The following is a 20,718-nucleotide window of genomic DNA, read 5'->3' on the forward strand; positions in this document are numbered from 1 at the left end:
GTAACCTTAAAATGCTGTGGAAAATATAATATCATGGACTTTACCTGTGATTTAATTATTGAAAAAAAAACGTCATTTTCGGATGGAGAACCCAGTACTCATCATTTTTTTTTCTTCCAAGAGGTTTGATAGAGGGAACTGCAACTGCCAAGATCTTATCGTCCCGAAATTGAAGAGAGCAGGAAGATAGGATAGGAGAAACCCAGCCATTTGGAGAACCAACCTTATCCGTTCAGGATAAAATCCGCCCCGGGCGGGAATCGAACCCGCGACCTAGCGCTTACAAGGCAGACGTGCTACGAAGTACGAACCAAGCTAACTAGGCTGGCAGACTGGCACACAGAAGTCTAAATAAATCTTACATGACGCCACCAGAAGTTAACTTGCTATCAATCATAGGCTAAACAAGATGCTACCTTATTAGGTCAAAAGATTTTTCATCTAAAGATGACCTAATGAGAGCGAAGAGAGCAGGAAGATAGGATAGGAGAAACCCAGCCGTTTGGAGAACCAACCTTATCCGTTCAGGATAAAATCCGCCCCGGGCGGGAATCGAACCCGCGCTACCATCCAAGCTAACTAGGCTGGCAGACTGGCACACAGAAGTCTAAATAAATCCTACATGACGCCACCCGAAGTTAACTTGCTATCAATCATAGGCTAAACAAAATGCTACCTTATTAGGTCAAAAGATTTTTCATCTAAAGATGACCTAATAAGAGCCGAAGTGTCGGGCGGGACGTCTAAATACGATGAATCAAAGTAGCTTTTAAATACCCCAACCCCAATATCAATAGACTCATTCAAATCACTTTAGGGATTCTCGTCATTCCAAGCATGCACTTGATGTGATCAATCGACATACATAACTGTCTAGTCATGTACTGACAGCAAAATATTTGCTCAAAACATTTCTGTTGAGTGACGCGGCCCAAGAGAAAGGCACTTGGGTTTCCGACGCACGTATGATATCATCCCGGGATCAAGTACCCGATGAAAGTCATTCAGCCAGAGATAATAGGGGATTTGTAAACAAGCCAGTCACGTGTTGCCTGTCAATCAAGATGAGTCGAACCTCTTGACTAGTGACATTCCAGATTCCATATATCACTTCAGGGGATTACTTACCCTAACAGCGTGATCCCACTTGTGAGAATCAAATTTTTGTCGAGTGACTTTTGTGTCTGTTCATATGTTCACATCATGACTAAGGAAAGTAATGTATTCGGTCAGCATTTTCCGTGGTCAGTTTTTAGTGCCAATACACGTTTTGATTTCTCTAGAGCCTGAATTTTGGCACTTTCTGACCTTTTTTCCCACATTGCCACGTTAGCGTTTTTTCAAACGGAACGTTTTTTTCAATGTTCCGTTAATTTTTCGGCGGGGTGCGTTGTATTCAATGAGAGGATTCACATTACAAAGTGGACGTCAGAACGTGAGCACGTCTGAATGCTCTCATTTAAAAGTTCAAAACATATAAAGCACCTCCTTCTTCTTACTCTTCGCGTCAGTCTCCTTGGGTTTCTTGATTTTGCTGTGGAATGTTTTGCTACACCTGGGTAGCTTTGGTTTCTTCTTGCACGGTTGCCGGTTGTACTTGGTTGTGTCGAAGACGAGTTTGATTATTTTCTTCCACATTGCCACGAAGTTCCGGTAGCGTTCGATAATGATCGCGTTCAATGTTCCGTTAATTTTTCGGCGGGGTGCGTTGTATTAAATGAGAGGATTCACATTACAAAGTGGACGTCAGAACGTGAGCACGTCTGAATGCTCTCATTTAAAAGTTCAAAACATATAAAGCACCACTCCGCAAAATGAACGGGACATAAAAAAATAATAGTGTGAACGAGCTGTCATTATAGCATAGTCCTATACCTAGACCTACTAATAGTCAAGAATCCTACTGAATAATTTCGGGTTTTCCCATAGCAAGCATGAGTGCCTTCTTTGACGTAGGTGACTAAAGATGTTTAAAGCACCACTCCGCAAAATGAACGGGACATAAAAAAATAATAGTGTGAACGAGCTGTCACTATAGCATAGTCCTATACCTAGACCTTCAAGAAACCCAAACATTCACAGTGGTTAAATACTTGCATACCATGAATAATATCCTGGATTTATTCATTTGATTTTTCGAAATGTACTCTCAGCTGAGTTGTTGGGAGCAGACACCCAACCAGTCATTCAGTTAAAATGATCGCGTCTTGCGTGATGAGACTCGTGCAGTCCGGGTTCGAATCCCAGTCGGAGTCGGTCGGGTCGAAATAGTCACTGGTAGGTTTCAGATCACAACCGAAGTTATCCAGAGCTTCGCTCACCACACAGAGGACCTGAAATGAAATGGAATCTGTTGAATGAAATGGAACGACAGTCTGCTAATCGAGACATTTGATGTACGGGAAAAAAAATCACCTAAAGCTTTATTCACACGGATGAGTCATATTTATGTGATACAATGTGGTTACCCCGTGACGTCATTAGATCACCTGGCTGATAGGTCTTAGGAGGCGCTAGGCGGTAGACGGGTTTGGCCGGTGGGCATGTAGACTCGAACCCGGTGAAAGGTTGCTCGGCTCGGGATAAATGCATCCAGCATCCGGATGTCTGAGATTCCTTTGGCATGATAATGGAACTTTTTTTAATGCAAAAGGTTTGTTATTTGACTAAATATTATAGTTAGTCTTATTCACACGGATGAGTCATATGTGATACAATGTGGTTACCCCGTGACGTCATTAGATCACCTGGCTGATAGGTCTTAGGAGGCGCTAGGCGGTAGACGGGTTTGGCCGGTGGGCATGTAGACTCGAACCCGGTGAAAGGTTGCTCGGCTCGGGATAAATGCATCCGGATGTCTGAGATTCCTTTGGCATGATAATGGAACTTTTTTTTAATGCAAAAGGTTTGTTATTTGACTAAATATTATAGTTAGGTACTTAAATATTCGAGTTTTTTGAAAGCCCATTTTTAGCAATCACCTAAAGAGTAGAGCCCACCTTGTGTTGCAAGCTTGCAAGAAATCAATAGTTATAAATATCTAAATCAAAAAGGTGTCCATCATGTTTATCAACCAACGTAATAATCTTACCGACCTGTTATATAAAATGGTCAATGATTGGAGAGCCGAAGTGTCGGGCGGGACGTCTAAATACGATGAATCAAAATAGCTTTTAAATACCCCAACCCCAATATCAATAGACTCATTCAAATCACTTTAGGGATTCTCGTCATTCCAAGCATGCACTTGATGTGTAAATATCTAAATCAAAAAGGTGTCCATCATGTTTATCAACCAACGTAATAATCTTACCGACCTGTTATATAAAATGGTCAATGATTGTTCATTGTTGGAAGATGGAATGGGGCTCAACCAAATGACAATTTTTTTCGAGATAGAGTCCTATTCCGATGTAAAAGTACCCAAAAAGTGCATTGGCGCACTCAGCTTTGGTTTCTTCTTGCACGGTTGACGGTTGTACTTGGTTGTGTCGAAGACGAGTTTGATTATTTTCTTCCACATTGCCACGAAGTTCCGGTAGCGTTCGATAATGATCGCGTTTATTCGGTCAGCATTTTCCGTGGTCAGTTTTTAGTGCCAATACACGTTTTGATATCTCTAGAGCCTGAATTTTGGCACTTTCTGACCTTTTTTCCCACATTGCCACGTTAGCGTTTTTTCAAACGGAACGTTTTTTCAATGTTCCGTTAATTTTTCGGCGGGGTGCGTTGTATTAAATGAGAGGATTCACATTACAAAGTGGACGTCAGAACGTGAGCACATTTTAATTGTGTTAAGCATACTAAAATTCTCGTCACTAATATCGTTCCCCAATTCCTAGATAAACCACCTTGGACTCGAACCACCAACCTCCAGATCCAACGCGTTAACCACTGCACCACTGAGGTTGGTCATTCCAAATAACTCACCATCATGCTCATGTCTGGATACACTTCTTTCATAGAAGGCTCCTGTGATCTCAGTTGATGCAGGACCTCATCCAATGCCACTCCGACATGCTTCAGAGATCGAATCGTGATCTTTCGACTTTGCTCGGGCGTTATTTCCGGATACGAGTATTTTGTCTTGCTGTTCTGGAAGAAAATGAAAACGAAAATATTAGGTCTAAAATTTTACTATCATTGGGTCTGCTCATCATATTCATCAATCAACGCGAGGAGAGTGATACTTCCGCCATCAATAATTTCTAAGACATATACGTTTCCGATGTAAAAGTACCCAAAAAGTACATTGGCGCACTCAAAAACATCAAAAACGGTCCCTAAATCCTCTAAAATGTCGCTCAAAGGTCGCAAAAAAATAACGTTGAAGCAGCCATGGTTTACGACCTCGCATGAACTGACGTCATCACGAAAAAATGGCTGCCCGCGAAAATTTTGTGCGTTTCAAAATTCGAAAATTTCAAACGAAGATTTCTCCTCTTAGGAAGCCTCAAATGAAATTTTAAGCATTTCTATTGAAATCAGCGTGTTTCGAACTTCCTTTATCAGCGAAGAAAAAAAAAAGTGGTTGAGCCCCAATCAGCAGCCTGTTTAAAATGTCATGCATGTTGTATTCTATCTAAATATCAGGCGAATCTTTTACATTCATACTCAATTACTCATATTAGTAGGTATGTATATGATCTATGTATGTAATCTATGATATCTTCAAAGATTCAAATTCATGCTGGAAGAGTTATTTCTTCAATAACTACCTAGGTAGCTAGGTTACTGTCAGATTTGTCAGAAGACAATTTGATTAGAATTTCATTAAAACCAAAACCAACAACAGAAATCCATGAATTCACTTACCTTCTTCGTATCTCTGTAGAGGCTGCTCAGCAGATTGTTTCGAATGTTCAGAGGGGGATCTGAGATTCGAAGGTAGCACGAGCCTCGCAACATGGAAAGCTCTCTGAAAGCCACAGAGTAGTTTCGCAGAGAATGGGCCAGTACTGGTAACACAGTCAACACCTGGAGAAGAAAATGAAATTATGTAGATTGTAGAAGAAGGCAAGACGTGAAGAAAGAAAGAAACAAAGTAAAATGTGGTTACTTATTGAAATCTAACATTTCTACCAATTTTCAGAAGGGATGATTTCAATGCGGAAGACTAACAATAAGATCAGAACAAAAAGTAATTGGATAGAGAGGGGCATTCTCACAAGAAAGTACATTTCTCCCGTGGTTTCAACATTCTGTAACTCTGTATAAGAACTGCATGCGACAACAATGTCAATAGACCCGTAGGTTATCTGAGTTATCATTTTGATTATTGTATCTCAGCAGTGCACTTGAGTGCAGATATGATGTTTTCACACCACATTATTGATGAGGTCACAGATGGATAGAGAGGAAAAATAACTTTTACAACTTAAAAAGCAATTTTGCTAACAATGTACAATATGACCTTTTACTTAACCACTTTAAATGACATTTTAGAACTTTATATGATTTTGTAGTTTACTCAGGGCTTCTCAATAACTTTTACTCAGGGCTTCTCAATAAGAAGATTGATATGTACTTGATTGATCGATCACGGGATATTTTGTCATTTTCGTTTTACATATCAGTCGGATCTGCCCGATGCTCCTTACTTCTGTAACTCGTCTTCTACTCTTGATTTAACAGACTTCAGTAACTACCGAATAGAGGAGCAAAAAAGCAGCCCATTTCCAAGATATGATTTCCATGGTCTTCCCATTGCTCCAACAGGATTATTTTGATACCAGCAATGCAGCAACACTTGATTGATTGATCGATCACGGGATATTTTGTCGTTTTCGTTTTACATATCAGTCGGATCCGCCCGATGCTCCTTACTTCTGTAACTCGTCTTCTACTCTTGATTTAACAGACTCATATCAGTCGGATCCGCCCGATGCTCCTTACTTCTGTAACTCGTCTTCTACTCTTGATTTAACAGACTTCAGTAAGTACCGAATAGAGAAACAAAAAGGCAGCCCATTTCCAAGATATGATTTCCATGGTCTTCCCATTGCTCCAACAGGATTATTTTGATACCAGCAATGCAGCAAAGTACCGAATATCAGTCGGATCTGCCCGATGCTCCTTACTTCTGTAACTCGTCTTCTACTCTTGATTTAACAGACTTCACTAACTACCGAATAGAGAAGCAAAAAAGCAGCCCATTTCCAAGATATGATTTCCATGGTCTTCCCATTGCTCCAACAGGATTATTTTGATACCAGCAATGCAGCAAAGTACCGGTAAATACGTCCTGCTAGAGCCCGTTCCCATTTTTCGTTCAGAAAAAATCGTGTCGTATGCAGTGTGACCACTCTCATTTAAATTACATTACCTACCAGACATTCGGAAAAAAGTCGGGTGAAACTCACGACAGGTGGGAAAGGGCTCTTAGACCTTTTCTCCTCAAACACTAATATGCATTTTGTATTTCAGTATTCCTACAAAGCCACTGTCAAACGCTCTTTAGGAGCACTACCTACATAATTGGAAAGCCCTAAAAGGCACTCCTTAGTAGTTTTGAGACGAAATTCCATGATGGGACGATTCGGACTTCATAGAAAGAGGATCTATCTTTTCATTCTTTTCTTTGATAAGTTTCTATCCAGCCCTGATTGAGTCAAATGGTAAGTACCTATTAATATAAAAAGTATATGCCCAAACTATACCAGTAGGTATACCTATTGCTGCAATACTGGATTCGAAACGAGTTATGTAAGCGTGGAGGGAACAATGCTTCTACAGTACTTGATGGTTTGAATGGGAAGACATAAGGTTACAAGTTGTGTTATAAACGAGTTATGTAAGCGTGGAGGGAACAATGCTTCTACAGTACTTGATGGTTTGAATGGGAAGACATAAGGTTACAAGTTGTGTTATAAAATCCTCACGTCAGCAGCAAGATATGTATGATAAATCTATGGGAATCTACATGCAACTCTCTGATAAGATAAGGTTCCATTCTTCCATTAATGAACCGGGCATTATCCATACAGCCCCCGCACTACCTTTCATTCTTGCGATCAATGGTCTCTGGTAGGTTGACAGAACTGTCATTTCTTTCTTACCTTGTTCATTTTGGCCTGACACACAAGTGTCATACGGTCTTACTTTGTTAATTTTGACCTGACATACAACAGGACAGAATTAAGCAGACAAGAACGAACGTAGCAGACAGGCGTATTGCCTTATGGATGGCTCTTTCCTGCTTAGGGGTTGACAGAACTGTCATTTCTTTCTTACCTTGTTCATTTTGGCCTGTCATATCTTACTTTGTTCATTTTGGCCTGACACACAACTGTCATACGGTCTTACTTTGTTAATTTTGGCCTGACATACAACGGGACAGAATTAAGCAGACAAGCGTAATTGCCTTATGGATGGCTCTTTCCTGCTCAGTTCTGTCCAACTGTCATACGGTCTTACCTTGTTAATTTTGGCCAGACACACAATCACTGTCATACGGTCTTACCTTGTTAATTTTTGTCATGCAGCGCACCTCTCGTTTGTACCAATTCAATTGTTTGTCCGGCAGCCAATCAAACCGCGTCTCACTGAATTGATACTGAAAGAAAAATAGAAAAAGAAAAGTTGTAAAACACACTCCTAAAACCAATCATACACAAGAAGCCCACTCCGAGGCTGAGGTGTAGGGGTGAACAGCCCTGGAGGATGGGTTAAGGTTCTACCTAAGACCAGTCATTAGTCGTAAATATAAGAAAGAAAGGACTAAAGTAAATGATGGTAAGTATCAATAATCTCAGGTACCACTTATTGTCCCATTCATTTAACTTTAACCTTTTGTTGCCATTGTTGTCATGTTTTGGTATCCGTCCAAAGTCCAGGATTCAAGATGCGATTACTATACTTGCCATTGTTGTCATGTTTTGGTATCCGTCCAAAGTCCAGGATTCAAGATGCGATTACTATACTACCATTGTTGTCATGTTTTGGTATCCGTCCAAAGTCCAGGATTCAAGATGCGATTACTATACTTGTATGTGCTACGACAGACTGGAGGTAAATTCTTCACTCCTTCAACTCTTCTTGATTGTTGATATTATTTAATATTCATAATTATTTTTATCAACGTTGACAGACTGGAGGTAAATTCTTCACTCCTTCAACTCTTCTTGATTGTTGATATTATTTATTATTCATAATTATTTTTATCAACGTCATCAAATTAATTAATAAAGTTAGAAACACACTACTATAAGGTCAAGTGAACTCACGTGACGTGATAGTAGTGCGGTTCTACTTTAATCCTCTATCCCAGGCTCCACTGACGATACCAATTCCACGATGAAACGTCAAATGAGAATAACTTTTCTTGTATACCTATTCCAAATAAAGGCATTTTGTGTGCCATTGTTGTCATGTTTTGGTATCCGTCCAGGGTCCAGGATTCAAGATGCGATTACTATACTTGTATGTGTTACGACAGACTGGAGGTAAATTCTTCACTCCTTCAACTCTTCTTGATTGTTGATATTATTTAATATTCATAATTATTTTTATCAACGTCATCAAATTAATTAATAAAGTTAGAAACACACTACTATAAGGTCAAGTGAACTCACGTGACGTGATAGTAGTGCGGTTCTACTTTAATCCTCTATCCCAGGCTCCACTGACGATACCAATTCCACGATGAAACGTCAAATGAGAATAACTTTTCTTGTATACCTATTCCAAATAAAGGCATTTTAATTGTGTTAAGCATAGTAAAATTCTCGTCACTAATATCGTTCCCCAATTCCTAGATAAATTTCATGACTTTACTTGGACTCGAACCACCAACCTCCAGATCTAACGCGTTAACCACTGCACCACTGAGGTTGGTCATTCCAAATAACTCACCATCATGCTCATGTCTGGATACACTTCTTTCATGGAAGGCTCCTGTGATCTCAGTTGATACAGGACCTCATCCAATGCCACTCCGACATGCTTCAGAGATCGAATCGTGATCTTTCGACTTTGCTCGGGCGTTATTTCCGGATACGAGTATTTTGTCTTGCTGTTCTGGAAGAAAATGAAAACGAAAATATTAGGTCTAAAATTTTACTATCATTGGGTCTGCTCATCATATTCATCAATCAACGCGGGGAGAGTGATACTTCCGCCATCAATAATTTCTAAGACATATGTATGCGTTCATAAGGTACAGCAGCTATGCAATCTATGTATGTCTGCACCAATAACCATAACTCACATAGGCGAAATGTCTGAAATCTTTGATGGAGTGTCCACAGGGGTTGTCCAGTTCAACAAAGGCGGGGGCCATTATGGTTTCTGTCTGCGTTGATAACTCTAGGAGAGTGGCGACGGTGAACAGCAAAACTCTGCCGACCACCAGGTCTGAAATCAGAGATAAAGAGTGTGGTTATTCCTAATTTCCTACGGTCCAAGTCAGAGATTTTCTACGATTATGTGCCTCTTTCAATGATGATGCTCCATTGAAAGAGGCACAAATTTGAACCAACTTTTCATACAAATTGAATCAAGAAACCCAAACATTCACAGTGGTTAAATACTTGCATACCATGAATAATATCCTGGATTTATTCATTTGATTTTTCGAAATGTACTCTCAGCTGAGTTGTTGGGAGCAGACACCCAACCAGTCATTCAGTTAAATCAATTTCTAAAAAAACTCTTACAACACAGCATCAAAGCTCCACTGGCACCCTGTAATTCTATAGGCACGGCGGTTCATTCGATTTATTATTCCCGTAATGTTTCGTTTAAATCTCGGTAATGTATTCAATTTATCCACAACAAGCTATTAATTAATCGGCACAGAACACGCTAGCCCGGGTAATGCATTTCATATAGAGGATAAAAATTGCTCATGAACACACTGACTTACTAGAGGCGATCAAAACAAAATATTTGCGAATGGAACTTTATTTCGAGTTCAATTTTGTCTCATTACAAATTCACCTTAAGCACGAATGATTTTAGCAAATACGTACCACTCAACAGAAAGTACGTTATATTTCGAGTTCAATTTTGTCTCATTACAAATTCACCTTAAGCACGAATGATTTTAGCAAATACGTACCACTCAACAGAAAGTAGGTACGTTATGAGGAAAACATAATATGAGATTTCTCATGTCAACCCAACATACTCAAGATAATATAAACAAAACATTAGTCCTAGACAGGGTGAATGAAATCCTTGAGGCATCCATGGGAAACATTTGTCATCGTGTAGGTTGTAGGATATGTTGGAACATTTAATACATCCGAAATTTGGCTGTAGATTGGACTGCCTCCTGATGTTTGCAATAGTGAAAGACTCTTGCGTTTAGGAGAAATGTGAGAACGTGTCTCTGAAGCTATTAAAACATTACTGTTTCTCTTGAAGAAAATGAAATTTATGAATTTCGAAGATAGAGAATTTTTTTTTAAAGATTCCAATCTTTGAAGGCCAAGTTCAATGAGGCTATATTGAAAATTATTGAGAAATCCGGAAATTTCCTAAAAGTCGGTATCCTCGATAACTGTCAAAACAAAAACAAAAGTTTTGACAGTCATCGAGGAATAAGAAAACTACTGAATTAGGTAGTTATGGTAAATACCACCCTAATCAATGACTATGAATTCTTCATAATAAAATTGCTGAATCGCCTTCGCTTCGGTAAACACTCTTTGTTTACGATATTATAATTTGACTGGTAAATACCACCCTTTCAATGACTATGAATTCTTCATAATAAAATTGCTGAATCGCCTTCGCTTCGAAATACCACCCTTTCAATGACTATGAATTCTTCATAATAAAATTGCTGAATCGCCTTCGCTTCGGTAAACACTCTTTGTTTACGATATTATAATTTGACTGTATAACGCCGCACAATTCATCAAAGATAGTACTAATTACACTATCATAAACTGTTTCTAGAGTTGTTCAAGGCAAGGTAATATTATTCTGTGTATGAAACCAGGATGCATCAGGTTTTCCGTCTTTCTGCTTAGACAGAGGTAGAGAAAGGCAGATTCTAGACAGATAGACCCAGAAAGAGAGAAATTACCATTTTCTTCAAATCTTCATCGACACTAATTTTTGCACTTAAGATCACTGTTTGTAAGTTTGTTATTTCTGTAATAAATGTACCTAAATATTTTGATCTCGTCTTTCCTAAATACCTACGGCGTTTCCTCTATTTTTCCTGTCCGAATCTACGTAATTATTTTCTTCGTTGGATGGTGGAACTATCGGTGGATGGTGGTGAATATCATTATGATCACCTTATGGTCTACTTTTTGATCAACATTCCTATATCTGCCCAAGAGGCATTCTCACAAGAAAGTACATTTCTCCCTTGGTTTCAACATTCTGTAACTCTGTATAAGAACTGCATGCGACAACAATGTCAATAGACCCGTAGGTTATCTGAGTTATCATTTTGATTTATTCTGGAGAGAAATTACCATTTTCTTCAATTCTTCATCGACACTAATTTTTGCACATGGTTTTACTTAAGATCTCTGTTTGTAAGTTTGTTATTTCTGTAATAAATGTACCTAAATATTTTGATATCGTCTTTCCCAAATACCAACGGGGTTTCCTCTATTTTTCCTGTCCGAATCTACGTAATTATTTTCTTCGTTGGATGGTGGAACTATGATATCATTATGGTCAGCTTATGGTCTACTTTTTGATCAACATTCCTATATCTGCCCAACGGGCATTCTCACAAGAAAGTACATTTCTCCCGTGGTTTCAACATTCTGTAACTCTGTATAAGAACTGCATACGACAACAATGTCAATAGACCCGTAGGTTATCTGAATGAGTTATCATTTTGATTATTGTATCTCAGCAGTGCACTTGAGTGCAGATATGATGTTTTCACACCACATTATTGATGAGGTCACAGAATATTTCCTTGGTGTTTAATCGTCGTCATCAAATTCATTTCCTATTCCAGGCTCCCACTAACGTGACGTACAAATTCCATGATGGGACGATTCGGACTTCATAGAAAGAGGATCTATCTTTTCTTTGATAAGTTTCAATCCAGCCCTGATTGACTCAAATAAACGTGGGACGATAGAACAGCAGCCTGTTTAAAATGTCATGCATGTTGTATTCTATCTAAATATCAGGCGAATCTTTTACATTCATACTCAATTACTCATATTAGCCATTATTTTCTGTAGGTATCATATTCAATTATTGATGAACCATAGAGCTTTGGGACTTTACAATGAGGAGAGTATTTGAAATTGAATTCTCATATTAGTAGGTATGTATATGATCTATGTATGTAATCTATGATATCTTCAAAGATTCAAATTCATGCTGGAAGAGTTATTTCTTCAATAACTACCTAGGTAGCTAGGTACTGTGGTTACTGTCAGATTTGTTAGAAGACAATTTGATTAGAATTTCATTAAAACCAAAACCAACAACAGAAATCCATGAATTCACTTACCTTCTTCGTATCTCTGTAGAGGCTGCTCAGCAGATTGTTTCGAATGTTCAAAGGGGGATCTGAGATTCGAAGGTAGCACGAGCCTCGCAACATGGAAAGCTCTCTGAAAGCCACAGAGTAGTTTCGCAGAGAATGGGCCAGTACTGGTAACACAGTCAACACCTGGAGAAGAAAATGAAATTATGTAGATTGTAGAAGAAGGCAAGACATGAAGAAAGAAAGAAAGAAAGTAAAATGTGGTTACTTATTGAAATCTAACATTTCTACCAATTTTCAGAAGGGATGATTTCAATGCGGAAGACTAACAATAAGATCAGAACAAAAAGTAATTGGATAGAGAGGAAAAATAACTTTTACAACTTAAAAAGCAATTTTGCTAACAATGTACAATATGACCTTTTACTTAACCACTTTAGATGACATTTTAGAACTTTATATGATTTTGTAGTAGATTTCTTTTACTCAGGGCTTCTCAATAAGAAGATTGATATGTACTTGATTGATTGATCGATCACGGGATGTTTTGTCGTTTTCGTTTTAAATATCAGTCGGATCTGCCCGATGCTCCTTACTTCTGTAACTCGTCTTCTACTCTTGATTTAACAGACTTCAGTAAGTACCGAATAGAGAAACAAAAAGGCAGCCCATTTCCAAGATATGATTTCCATGGTCTTCCCATTGCTCCAACAGGATTATTTTGATACCAGCAATGCAGCAAAGTACCGGTAAATACGTCCTGCTAGAGCCCGTTCCCATTTTTCGTTCAGAAAAAATCGTGTCGTATGCAGTGTGACCACTCTCATTTAAATTACATTACCTACCAGACATTCGGAAAAAAGTCGGGTGAAACTCACGACAGGTGGGAAAGGGCTCTTAGACCTTTTCTCCTCAAACACTAATATGCATTTTGTATTTCAGTATTCCTACAAAGCCACTGTCAAACGCTCTTTAGGAGCACTACCTACATAATTGGAAAGCCCTTAGTAGGTATGTATATGATTACCCTATGTAATCTATGATATCTTCAAAGATTCAAATTCATGCTGGAAGAGTTATTTCTTCAATAACTACCTAGGTAGGTAGCTAGGTACTGTGGTTACTGTCAGATTTGTTAGAAGACAATTTGATTAGAATTTCATTAAAACCAAAAGCAACAACAGAAATCCATGAATTCACTTACCTTCTTCGTATCTCTGTAGAGGCTGCTCAGCAGATTGTTTCGAATGTTCAAAGGGGGATACTCTTTGTTTACGATATTTTAATTTGACTGTATAACGCCGCACAATTCATCAAAGATAGTACTAATTACACTATCATAAACTGTTTCTAGAGTTGTTCAAGGCAAGGTACCTAATATTATTCTGTGTATGAATTCTAACCAGGATGGATCAGGTTTTCCGTCTTTCTGCTTAGACAGAAAGGCAGATTCTAGACAGATAGACGCAGAAAGGTAATATTATTCTGGAACCCAGGATGGATCAGGTTTTCCGTCTTTCTGCTTAGACAGAAAGGCAGATTCTAGACAGATAGACGCAGAAAGGTAATATTATTCTGGAGAGAAATTACCATTTTCTTCAATTCTTCATCGACGAAAGTACCGGTAAATACGTCCTGCTAGAGCCCGTTCCCATTTTTCGTTCGGAAAAAATCGTGTCGTATGCAGTGTGACCACTCTCATTTAAATTACATTAGACATTCGGAAAAAAGTCGGCTGAAACTCACGACAGGTGGGAAAGGGCTCTTGGACCTTTTCTCCTCAAACACTAATATGCATTTTGTATTTCAGTATTCCTACAAAGTCACTGTCAAACGCTCTTTAGGAGCACTACCTACATAATTGGAAAGCCCTAAAAGGCACTCCTTAGTAGTTTTGATTGACTCAAATGGTAAGTACCTACTAATATAAAAAGTATGTGCCCAAACTATATACCAGTAGGTGTACCTATTGCTGCAATACTGGATTAATATAGGTATCACAGGGGTTCAATATTAATTCATTACTGTGATCAATAGATCTTTCTTTTATAAAACGAAAATCTTTTGGAAAAGTTTTAGCATTATTTTCTGTATCACAGGGGTTCAATATTAATTCATTACTGTGATCAATAGATTTATAAAAGAAAATAAAACGAAAATCTTTTGGAAAAGTTTTAGCATTATTTTCTGTAGGTATCATATTCAATTATTGATGAACCATAGAGCTTTGGGACTCCTAACAGCGTGATCCCACTTGTGAGAATCAAATTTTTGTCGAGTGACTTTGGTGTCTGTTCATAATATGTTCACATGACTAAGGAAAGTAATGTATTCGGTCAGCATTTTCCGTGGTCAGTTTTTAGTGCCAATACACGTTTTGAGGTCTCTAGAGCCTGAATTTTGGCACTTCTTGACCTATTTTTCCACATTGCCACATTAGCGTTTTTTCAAACGGAACGTTTTTTCAATGTTCCGTTAATTTTTCGGCGGGGTGCGTTATATTAAATGAGAGGATTCACATTGCACCGTGGACGTCAGAACGTGAGCACGTCTGAATGCTCTCATTTAAAAGTTCAAAACATATAAAGCACCACTCCGCAAAATGAACGGGACATAAAAAAATAATAGTGTAAACGAGCTGTCATTATAGCATAGTCCTATACCTAGACTTACTAATAGTCAAGAATCCTACTGAATAATTTCGGGTTTTCCCATAGCAAGCATGAGTGCCTTCTTTGACGTAGGTGACTAAAGATGTCAGTCAAAACTTACATAGTCTTTAGGTACCTGATGGTACCTACTTATTTTAATTTATCATGAAATTCAATTACTCTGATATAAAAATCTGGGGGAACGGCATGTTTTTCAAGTCTTTACAATAGATTGATAGATTTCCCTACCAGAATTTTAAGATTAAAGAAGAACAATTACATTTGTATGAAATTCAATTACTCTGATATAAAAATCTAGGGGAACGGCATGTTTTTCAAGTCTTTACAATAGATTGATAGATTTCCCTACCAGAATTTTAAGATTAAAGAAGAACAATTACATTTGGAGAGGCTTCCTAAAGTCCAATTCTATAAAATAAGATTAATTTATTCGTTTAATTACATACGTAACGTAAAATACTGAAACAATTTGGATTTTAGAAATAGGGTAATAGGGAAAGTCAAATAAACTATTAAACACTATTCTAAACTTAACAAGCATCAAAATCTAAAATTTGATCACAAAAATGAATCAAATTAATTTGCCTTACGGTCTTACCTTGTTAATTTTTGTCATGCAGCGCACCTCTCGTTTGTACCAATTCAATTGTTTGTCCGGCAGCCAATTAAATCGAGTCTCACTGAATTGATACTGAAAGAAAAATAGAAAAAGAAAAGTTGTAAAACACACTCCTAAAACCAATCATACACAAGAATCCCACTCCGAGGCTGAGGTGTAGGGGTGAACAGCCCTGGAGGATGGGTTAAGGTTCTACCTAAGACCAGTCATTAGTCGTAAATATAAGAAAGAAAGGACTAAAGTAAATGATGGTAAGTATCAATAATCTCATTTGAGTTCTTTGACCAATACAGACAATGCTTAAGGCCGGATCCTCACGAAAACCGCTGTGCAAGCGAGTATAGACAAGCTCAGTGTTACTCACGACTGTCGTGTGAACAAGGCCTGGTCTGAAATTGATAAATAACCGTGGTACCTAATACCTATCTCGTGTGAACAAGGCCTGGTCTGAAATTGATAAATGATCGTGGTACCTATGACACATTCGATTCTTTAATAGCAATCGAATTCGGGGGGTCAAATCTTGCGAATATTGAATTGACTGCCGGTGACGGGTGACGACAAACCAATTAATTATACTTCTCGCAGTCGGGCGTTGATAAATTGCTCATTTATACCGACTGATGTATTGTGTCGTGGATTCTTTATTAGCAATCGAATTCGGGGGGTCAAATCTTGCGAATATTGAATTGACTGCCGGTAACGGGTGACGACAAACCAATTAATTATACTTCTCGCAGTCGGGCGTTGATAAATTGCTCATTTATACCGACTGATGTATTGTGTCGTGATTTGTGTAGTTCACTGTTGATTCTGTTCTGACGTCATCTTCGGTCATATTTTGGATCAATGAAATTTCTACTTTCCTTTTTTTTATCTTTCAATACATTACGCTAACTTTAAATACTCGTCGTAGGTAAGACTCATCTTGAAATCTTGAAGAGAAAATGACCTGAGGCTATTCTGAAGACTGTTCAAGCATTGCACATTGCGTTGAGATGTTGATAGCCATTAGGAGTATTGATTATAGGTATATTATTTGATGAACCTATATCTCTAGCTGACAAAAAGTTAGAGGAAGAGAGCTTATAGCTAATTCCAGAAATGGTACTCTTAGTCCTTGAATCTTTCCGCTAATTTCCTTTGGGTGTATGAGGCTGAGATGTGCTCACAGTGATCTCTTCTTGGCGTATAATATTATTAATTATGTATAGTTACCTAGAGAGGAAAACGTTTTGACGTATGATAAGCATGAGTATATTTACCAGCACTGAATCCACATTTGTGGTTAATAAGAAGAATATGTTAGATTTTTGTGGGTAGACCATCTTAGGCTATCACTTTTCAGTTAGAGGCTACTTGAGTGTCATTGGACGACAAACCAATTAATTATACTTCTCGCAATCGGGCGTTGATAAATTGCTCATTTATACCGACTAATGTATTGTGTCGTGATTTGTGTAGTTCACTGTTGATTCTGTTCTGACGTCATCTTCGGTCATATTTTGGATCAATGAAATTTCTACTATTAGCGTCGGTGAAGGTGTGGACGGTACATTAAACTCTGATTTTCAATAAAGGAATTCCTTTAATAAAACTACCACTACCACTTATTGTCCTATTCATTTAACTTTGACAGGAACAGATTGTAATTTATAATGATAAACCGCACAATAAATGTCACTTTAATTTCGCATAAATAATTAATGAAATCAACTACCATATTATTATCGCATTAGTCTTCGTTTTCTAGATAAATAATGTAAATGTAAAATAAACTGAATAATTCTTTGACCAACGCCTTATCAGTGGCTGATTCATTGGATGTTGGTCGCCGGTTCCGGTGCACTCCACGCTCGATTGAGCTTAACTTCACTGTTTCGTAAGGCATTTTAATTGTGTTAAGCATAGTAAAATTCTCGTCACTAATATCGTTCCCCAATTCCTAGATAAACCACCTTGGAGTTCGTTTTCTAGATAAATAATGTAAATGTAAAATAAACTGAATAATTCTTTGACTAACGCCTTATCAGTGGCTGATTCATTGGATGTTGGTCGCCGGTTCCGGTGCACTCCACGCTCGATTGAGCTTAACTTCACTGTTTCGTCTGGAACCAGCGTCTTGGCCATGCTGGTGTCTTGAGCTAGCGTCGCGTCAGGCATCGGGAACTGAAAGCTGTCTGGAGCCCTGTGCGTGCTGGTGTCCTGAGATAGCGTCGCGTCAGGCATCGGGAACTGAAAAATGTCTGGAGCCCTGTGCGCTGAGTCACTGATTCGTCGCTGGCAGTTTCTTTAATTTTCTCGATTTTCCAACTAATATCATATTTGTTTTTATGTGCTACCCTATCTTTTCCGCTAGGTGTTAACTTCTCTCGATGGACCAGCAGCACGATATTGCCCAGATGTTCACCCATCTGGATACCAACCACGCGCAACGTTGCCTTCAATAAACTAATCCGAAATGGGTCCATTCTCAATCTGGCATGGATCCCGCACTAGTAGCGCATTTCATGCTCAGAATAATCATTGCAGCTTGCGTGGGTTGCAGAGTGCGGTTAATGTTGCAAGCTGCAAGCATTTGTTTATTTATATGTTTTTTTTTTTTGCTAATTAAAGAATCGTGTAAATTTGTTTTCTGACACCTTTGCTTATTTTATTATGCGTACTACATATATGTAGATTGTGGAGACCTAAAAGTAGCACTGATAGCAGTTTTCTTCTTTACACCATGTTTTCTAAATACCTAACTAAATATTACATGGAGAGCTACCTATGAGAATTCTGTTGTACTGTTAGCTTCAACTACAGCATTACAGGTGATAGTTGATAGTAGCTGTCATGAATGTAACTTTATCATCTGAGTGTAAGTTGAATGATACTTTCCTAACTATCAAACTGATAGGAGACAGTAGCTATCATGATAATACGCCTAATGTAGGTACTATCTCAAACTTACCTACCTCTCCTTCACTAACTTGTGAACAAACAAATGTCTAAACAACTTAGGATAACTTGAAGTTTAACTAAACATAGGAATAAAGGTATCGCCGCGCCTAAAGTACATACTTACGAGTAGTTAATGAAACCTAAAGTACATACACAAGTAGGGAAGTGTCTAGGAATCCAAGAATCCAAGCTCTGTGTCGGTACATAATTATTGAAAGTTGTATGGGAAAGACATCTTATAAGCTTTAGGTTGTTTTGAAATGACCTGTACCTAATGTACTATCTCAAACTTACCTACCTCTCCTTCACTAACTTGTGAACAAACAAATGTCTAAACAACTTAGGATAACTTGAAGTTTAACTAAACATAGGAATAAAGGTATCGCCGCGCCTAAAGTACATACTTACGAGTAGTTAATGAAACCTAAAGTACATACACAAGTAGGGAAGTGTCTAGGAATCCAAGCTCTGTGTCGGTACATAATTATTGAAAGTTGTATGGGAAAGACATCTTATAAGCTTTAGGTTGTTTTGAAATGACCTGTCATTTGGAGTTAGATATAGGGGATTATGTTTCTTAATAAGGTAGATGCATCTCTAATCATGACGTTAATACACTCTTCCATGAGCAATGGGTTTGATGTTAATAAATAAATGAAGATACATGATATCTTGCTATAAGCGCAATCAACATCTCTAATCATGACGTTAATACACTCTTCCATGAGCAATGGGTTTGATGTTAATAAATAAATGAAGATACATGATATCTTGCTATAAGCGCAATCAAGCGTATCGATTGACCAACAGAATACATACCTAACAAACTAACATAAATTAACCTAACACTGCATAATGTAGGAAATAGACATATCCATAGGAAATGGCAAGGGGACTACAGAACATTGAAGTAATTTTAAAGAATGTCAATGATATTATGTTGGAAATAGTGACTGTCAATCTTATATTATAAGAACGTCCTATTCCCTAGTGAGCAAGGAGATGCATTACACAAATATTTATTAATGCAGTGGAAAACAAAGGAAACCGTAGAGAGAGACAGAACTCCCTTTTTCAGGTTTTTCGCAAAATTTGACCTTATAAATAGCAGGAGCTTACACTTAGCCTTGTCAGTGTTGAAGTAATTTTAAAGAATGTCAATGATATTATGTTGGAAATAGTGACTGTCAATATTATCATAGAAACGTCCTATTCCCTAGTGAGCAAGGAGATGCATTACACAAATATTTATTAATGGAGTGGAAAACAAAGGAAATCGTAGAGAGAGACAGAACTCCCTTTTTCAGGTTTTTCGCAAAATTTGACCTTATAAATAGCAGGAGCTTACACTTAGCCTTGTCAGTGTAAGCTCGCACTCAACCTCGTGAAAAGCTAGTTTGAATTCCAACCGGCAAAGTGGCTTTAATCCTGCTGAACCTTAGCATACCTTAGGTGACCCTACGAACAAAAAAAGAAAAGTTCTAAAGTTCTCGTATGACCAGGAGCTCTATGAACCACTCTATTCCTATATTGACTCATAAATCATTATTATTTACCTTGGTTTCTTAAGGTTGAACGTTGCCTGCTGCCTGTGGAAGATACTGACCGGTATTCCATATTGACTCATAAATCATTATTATTTACCTTGGTTTCTTAAGGTTGAACGTTGCCTGCTGCCTGTGGAAGATACTGACCGCAAAGTCAAATAAACTATTAAACACTATTCTAAACTTAACAAGCATCAAAATCTAAAATTTGATCACAAAAATGAATCAAATTAATTTGGCATTTTTCGTATACAATGTTTAAAAGGTAAGTGGTTAAGTAAATCAAATATAATACTAATTTTGGTAAGTACTAGGCTCTTTCTCTAATTAATTAATTAATTAATAGGTAATAAAATTTTATTTCAAGCCATCTTGTTTGATTCAGTATAATATACTGTGTCAATTCATCAATTGTCAACCCCAATATGTATGTACCTAGTTGGGCAGTTCAACACTAAATTCTGTCTTTCGGGGTATGGGGGTGTGGCATGTAATTTATCAACACACCAAGAATCT

At 37.9% G+C, this 20,718-nt stretch overlaps 1 protein-coding gene across 1 annotated transcript; it reads right to left on the bottom strand.

Moving 5' to 3' along the window:
- Positions 1–1,467: 1,467 nt before the first annotated feature.
- LOC103510892 lies at positions 1,468–9,929 on the bottom strand. The gene is made up of 7 exons (XM_026824836.1): positions 9,657–9,929; positions 9,209–9,354; positions 8,854–9,018; positions 7,463–7,555; positions 4,816–4,977; positions 2,197–2,333; positions 1,468–1,666 (listed from the first exon to the last, which is right to left on the bottom strand). The coding sequence occupies exons 1-7, from the start codon at positions 9,664–9,666 to the stop codon at positions 1,468–1,470; spliced, it is 912 nt and encodes a 303-aa protein (XP_026680637.1). The 5' UTR covers positions 9,667–9,929.
- Positions 9,930–20,718: the final 10,789 nt, after the last annotated feature.

Source organism: Diaphorina citri, unplaced genomic scaffold (assembly GCF_000475195.1).
Source record: "Diaphorina citri unplaced genomic scaffold, Diaci psyllid genome assembly version 1.1 scaffold654, whole genome shotgun sequence".
Taxonomy (NCBI): domain Eukaryota; kingdom Metazoa; phylum Arthropoda; class Insecta; order Hemiptera; family Psyllidae; genus Diaphorina; species Diaphorina citri.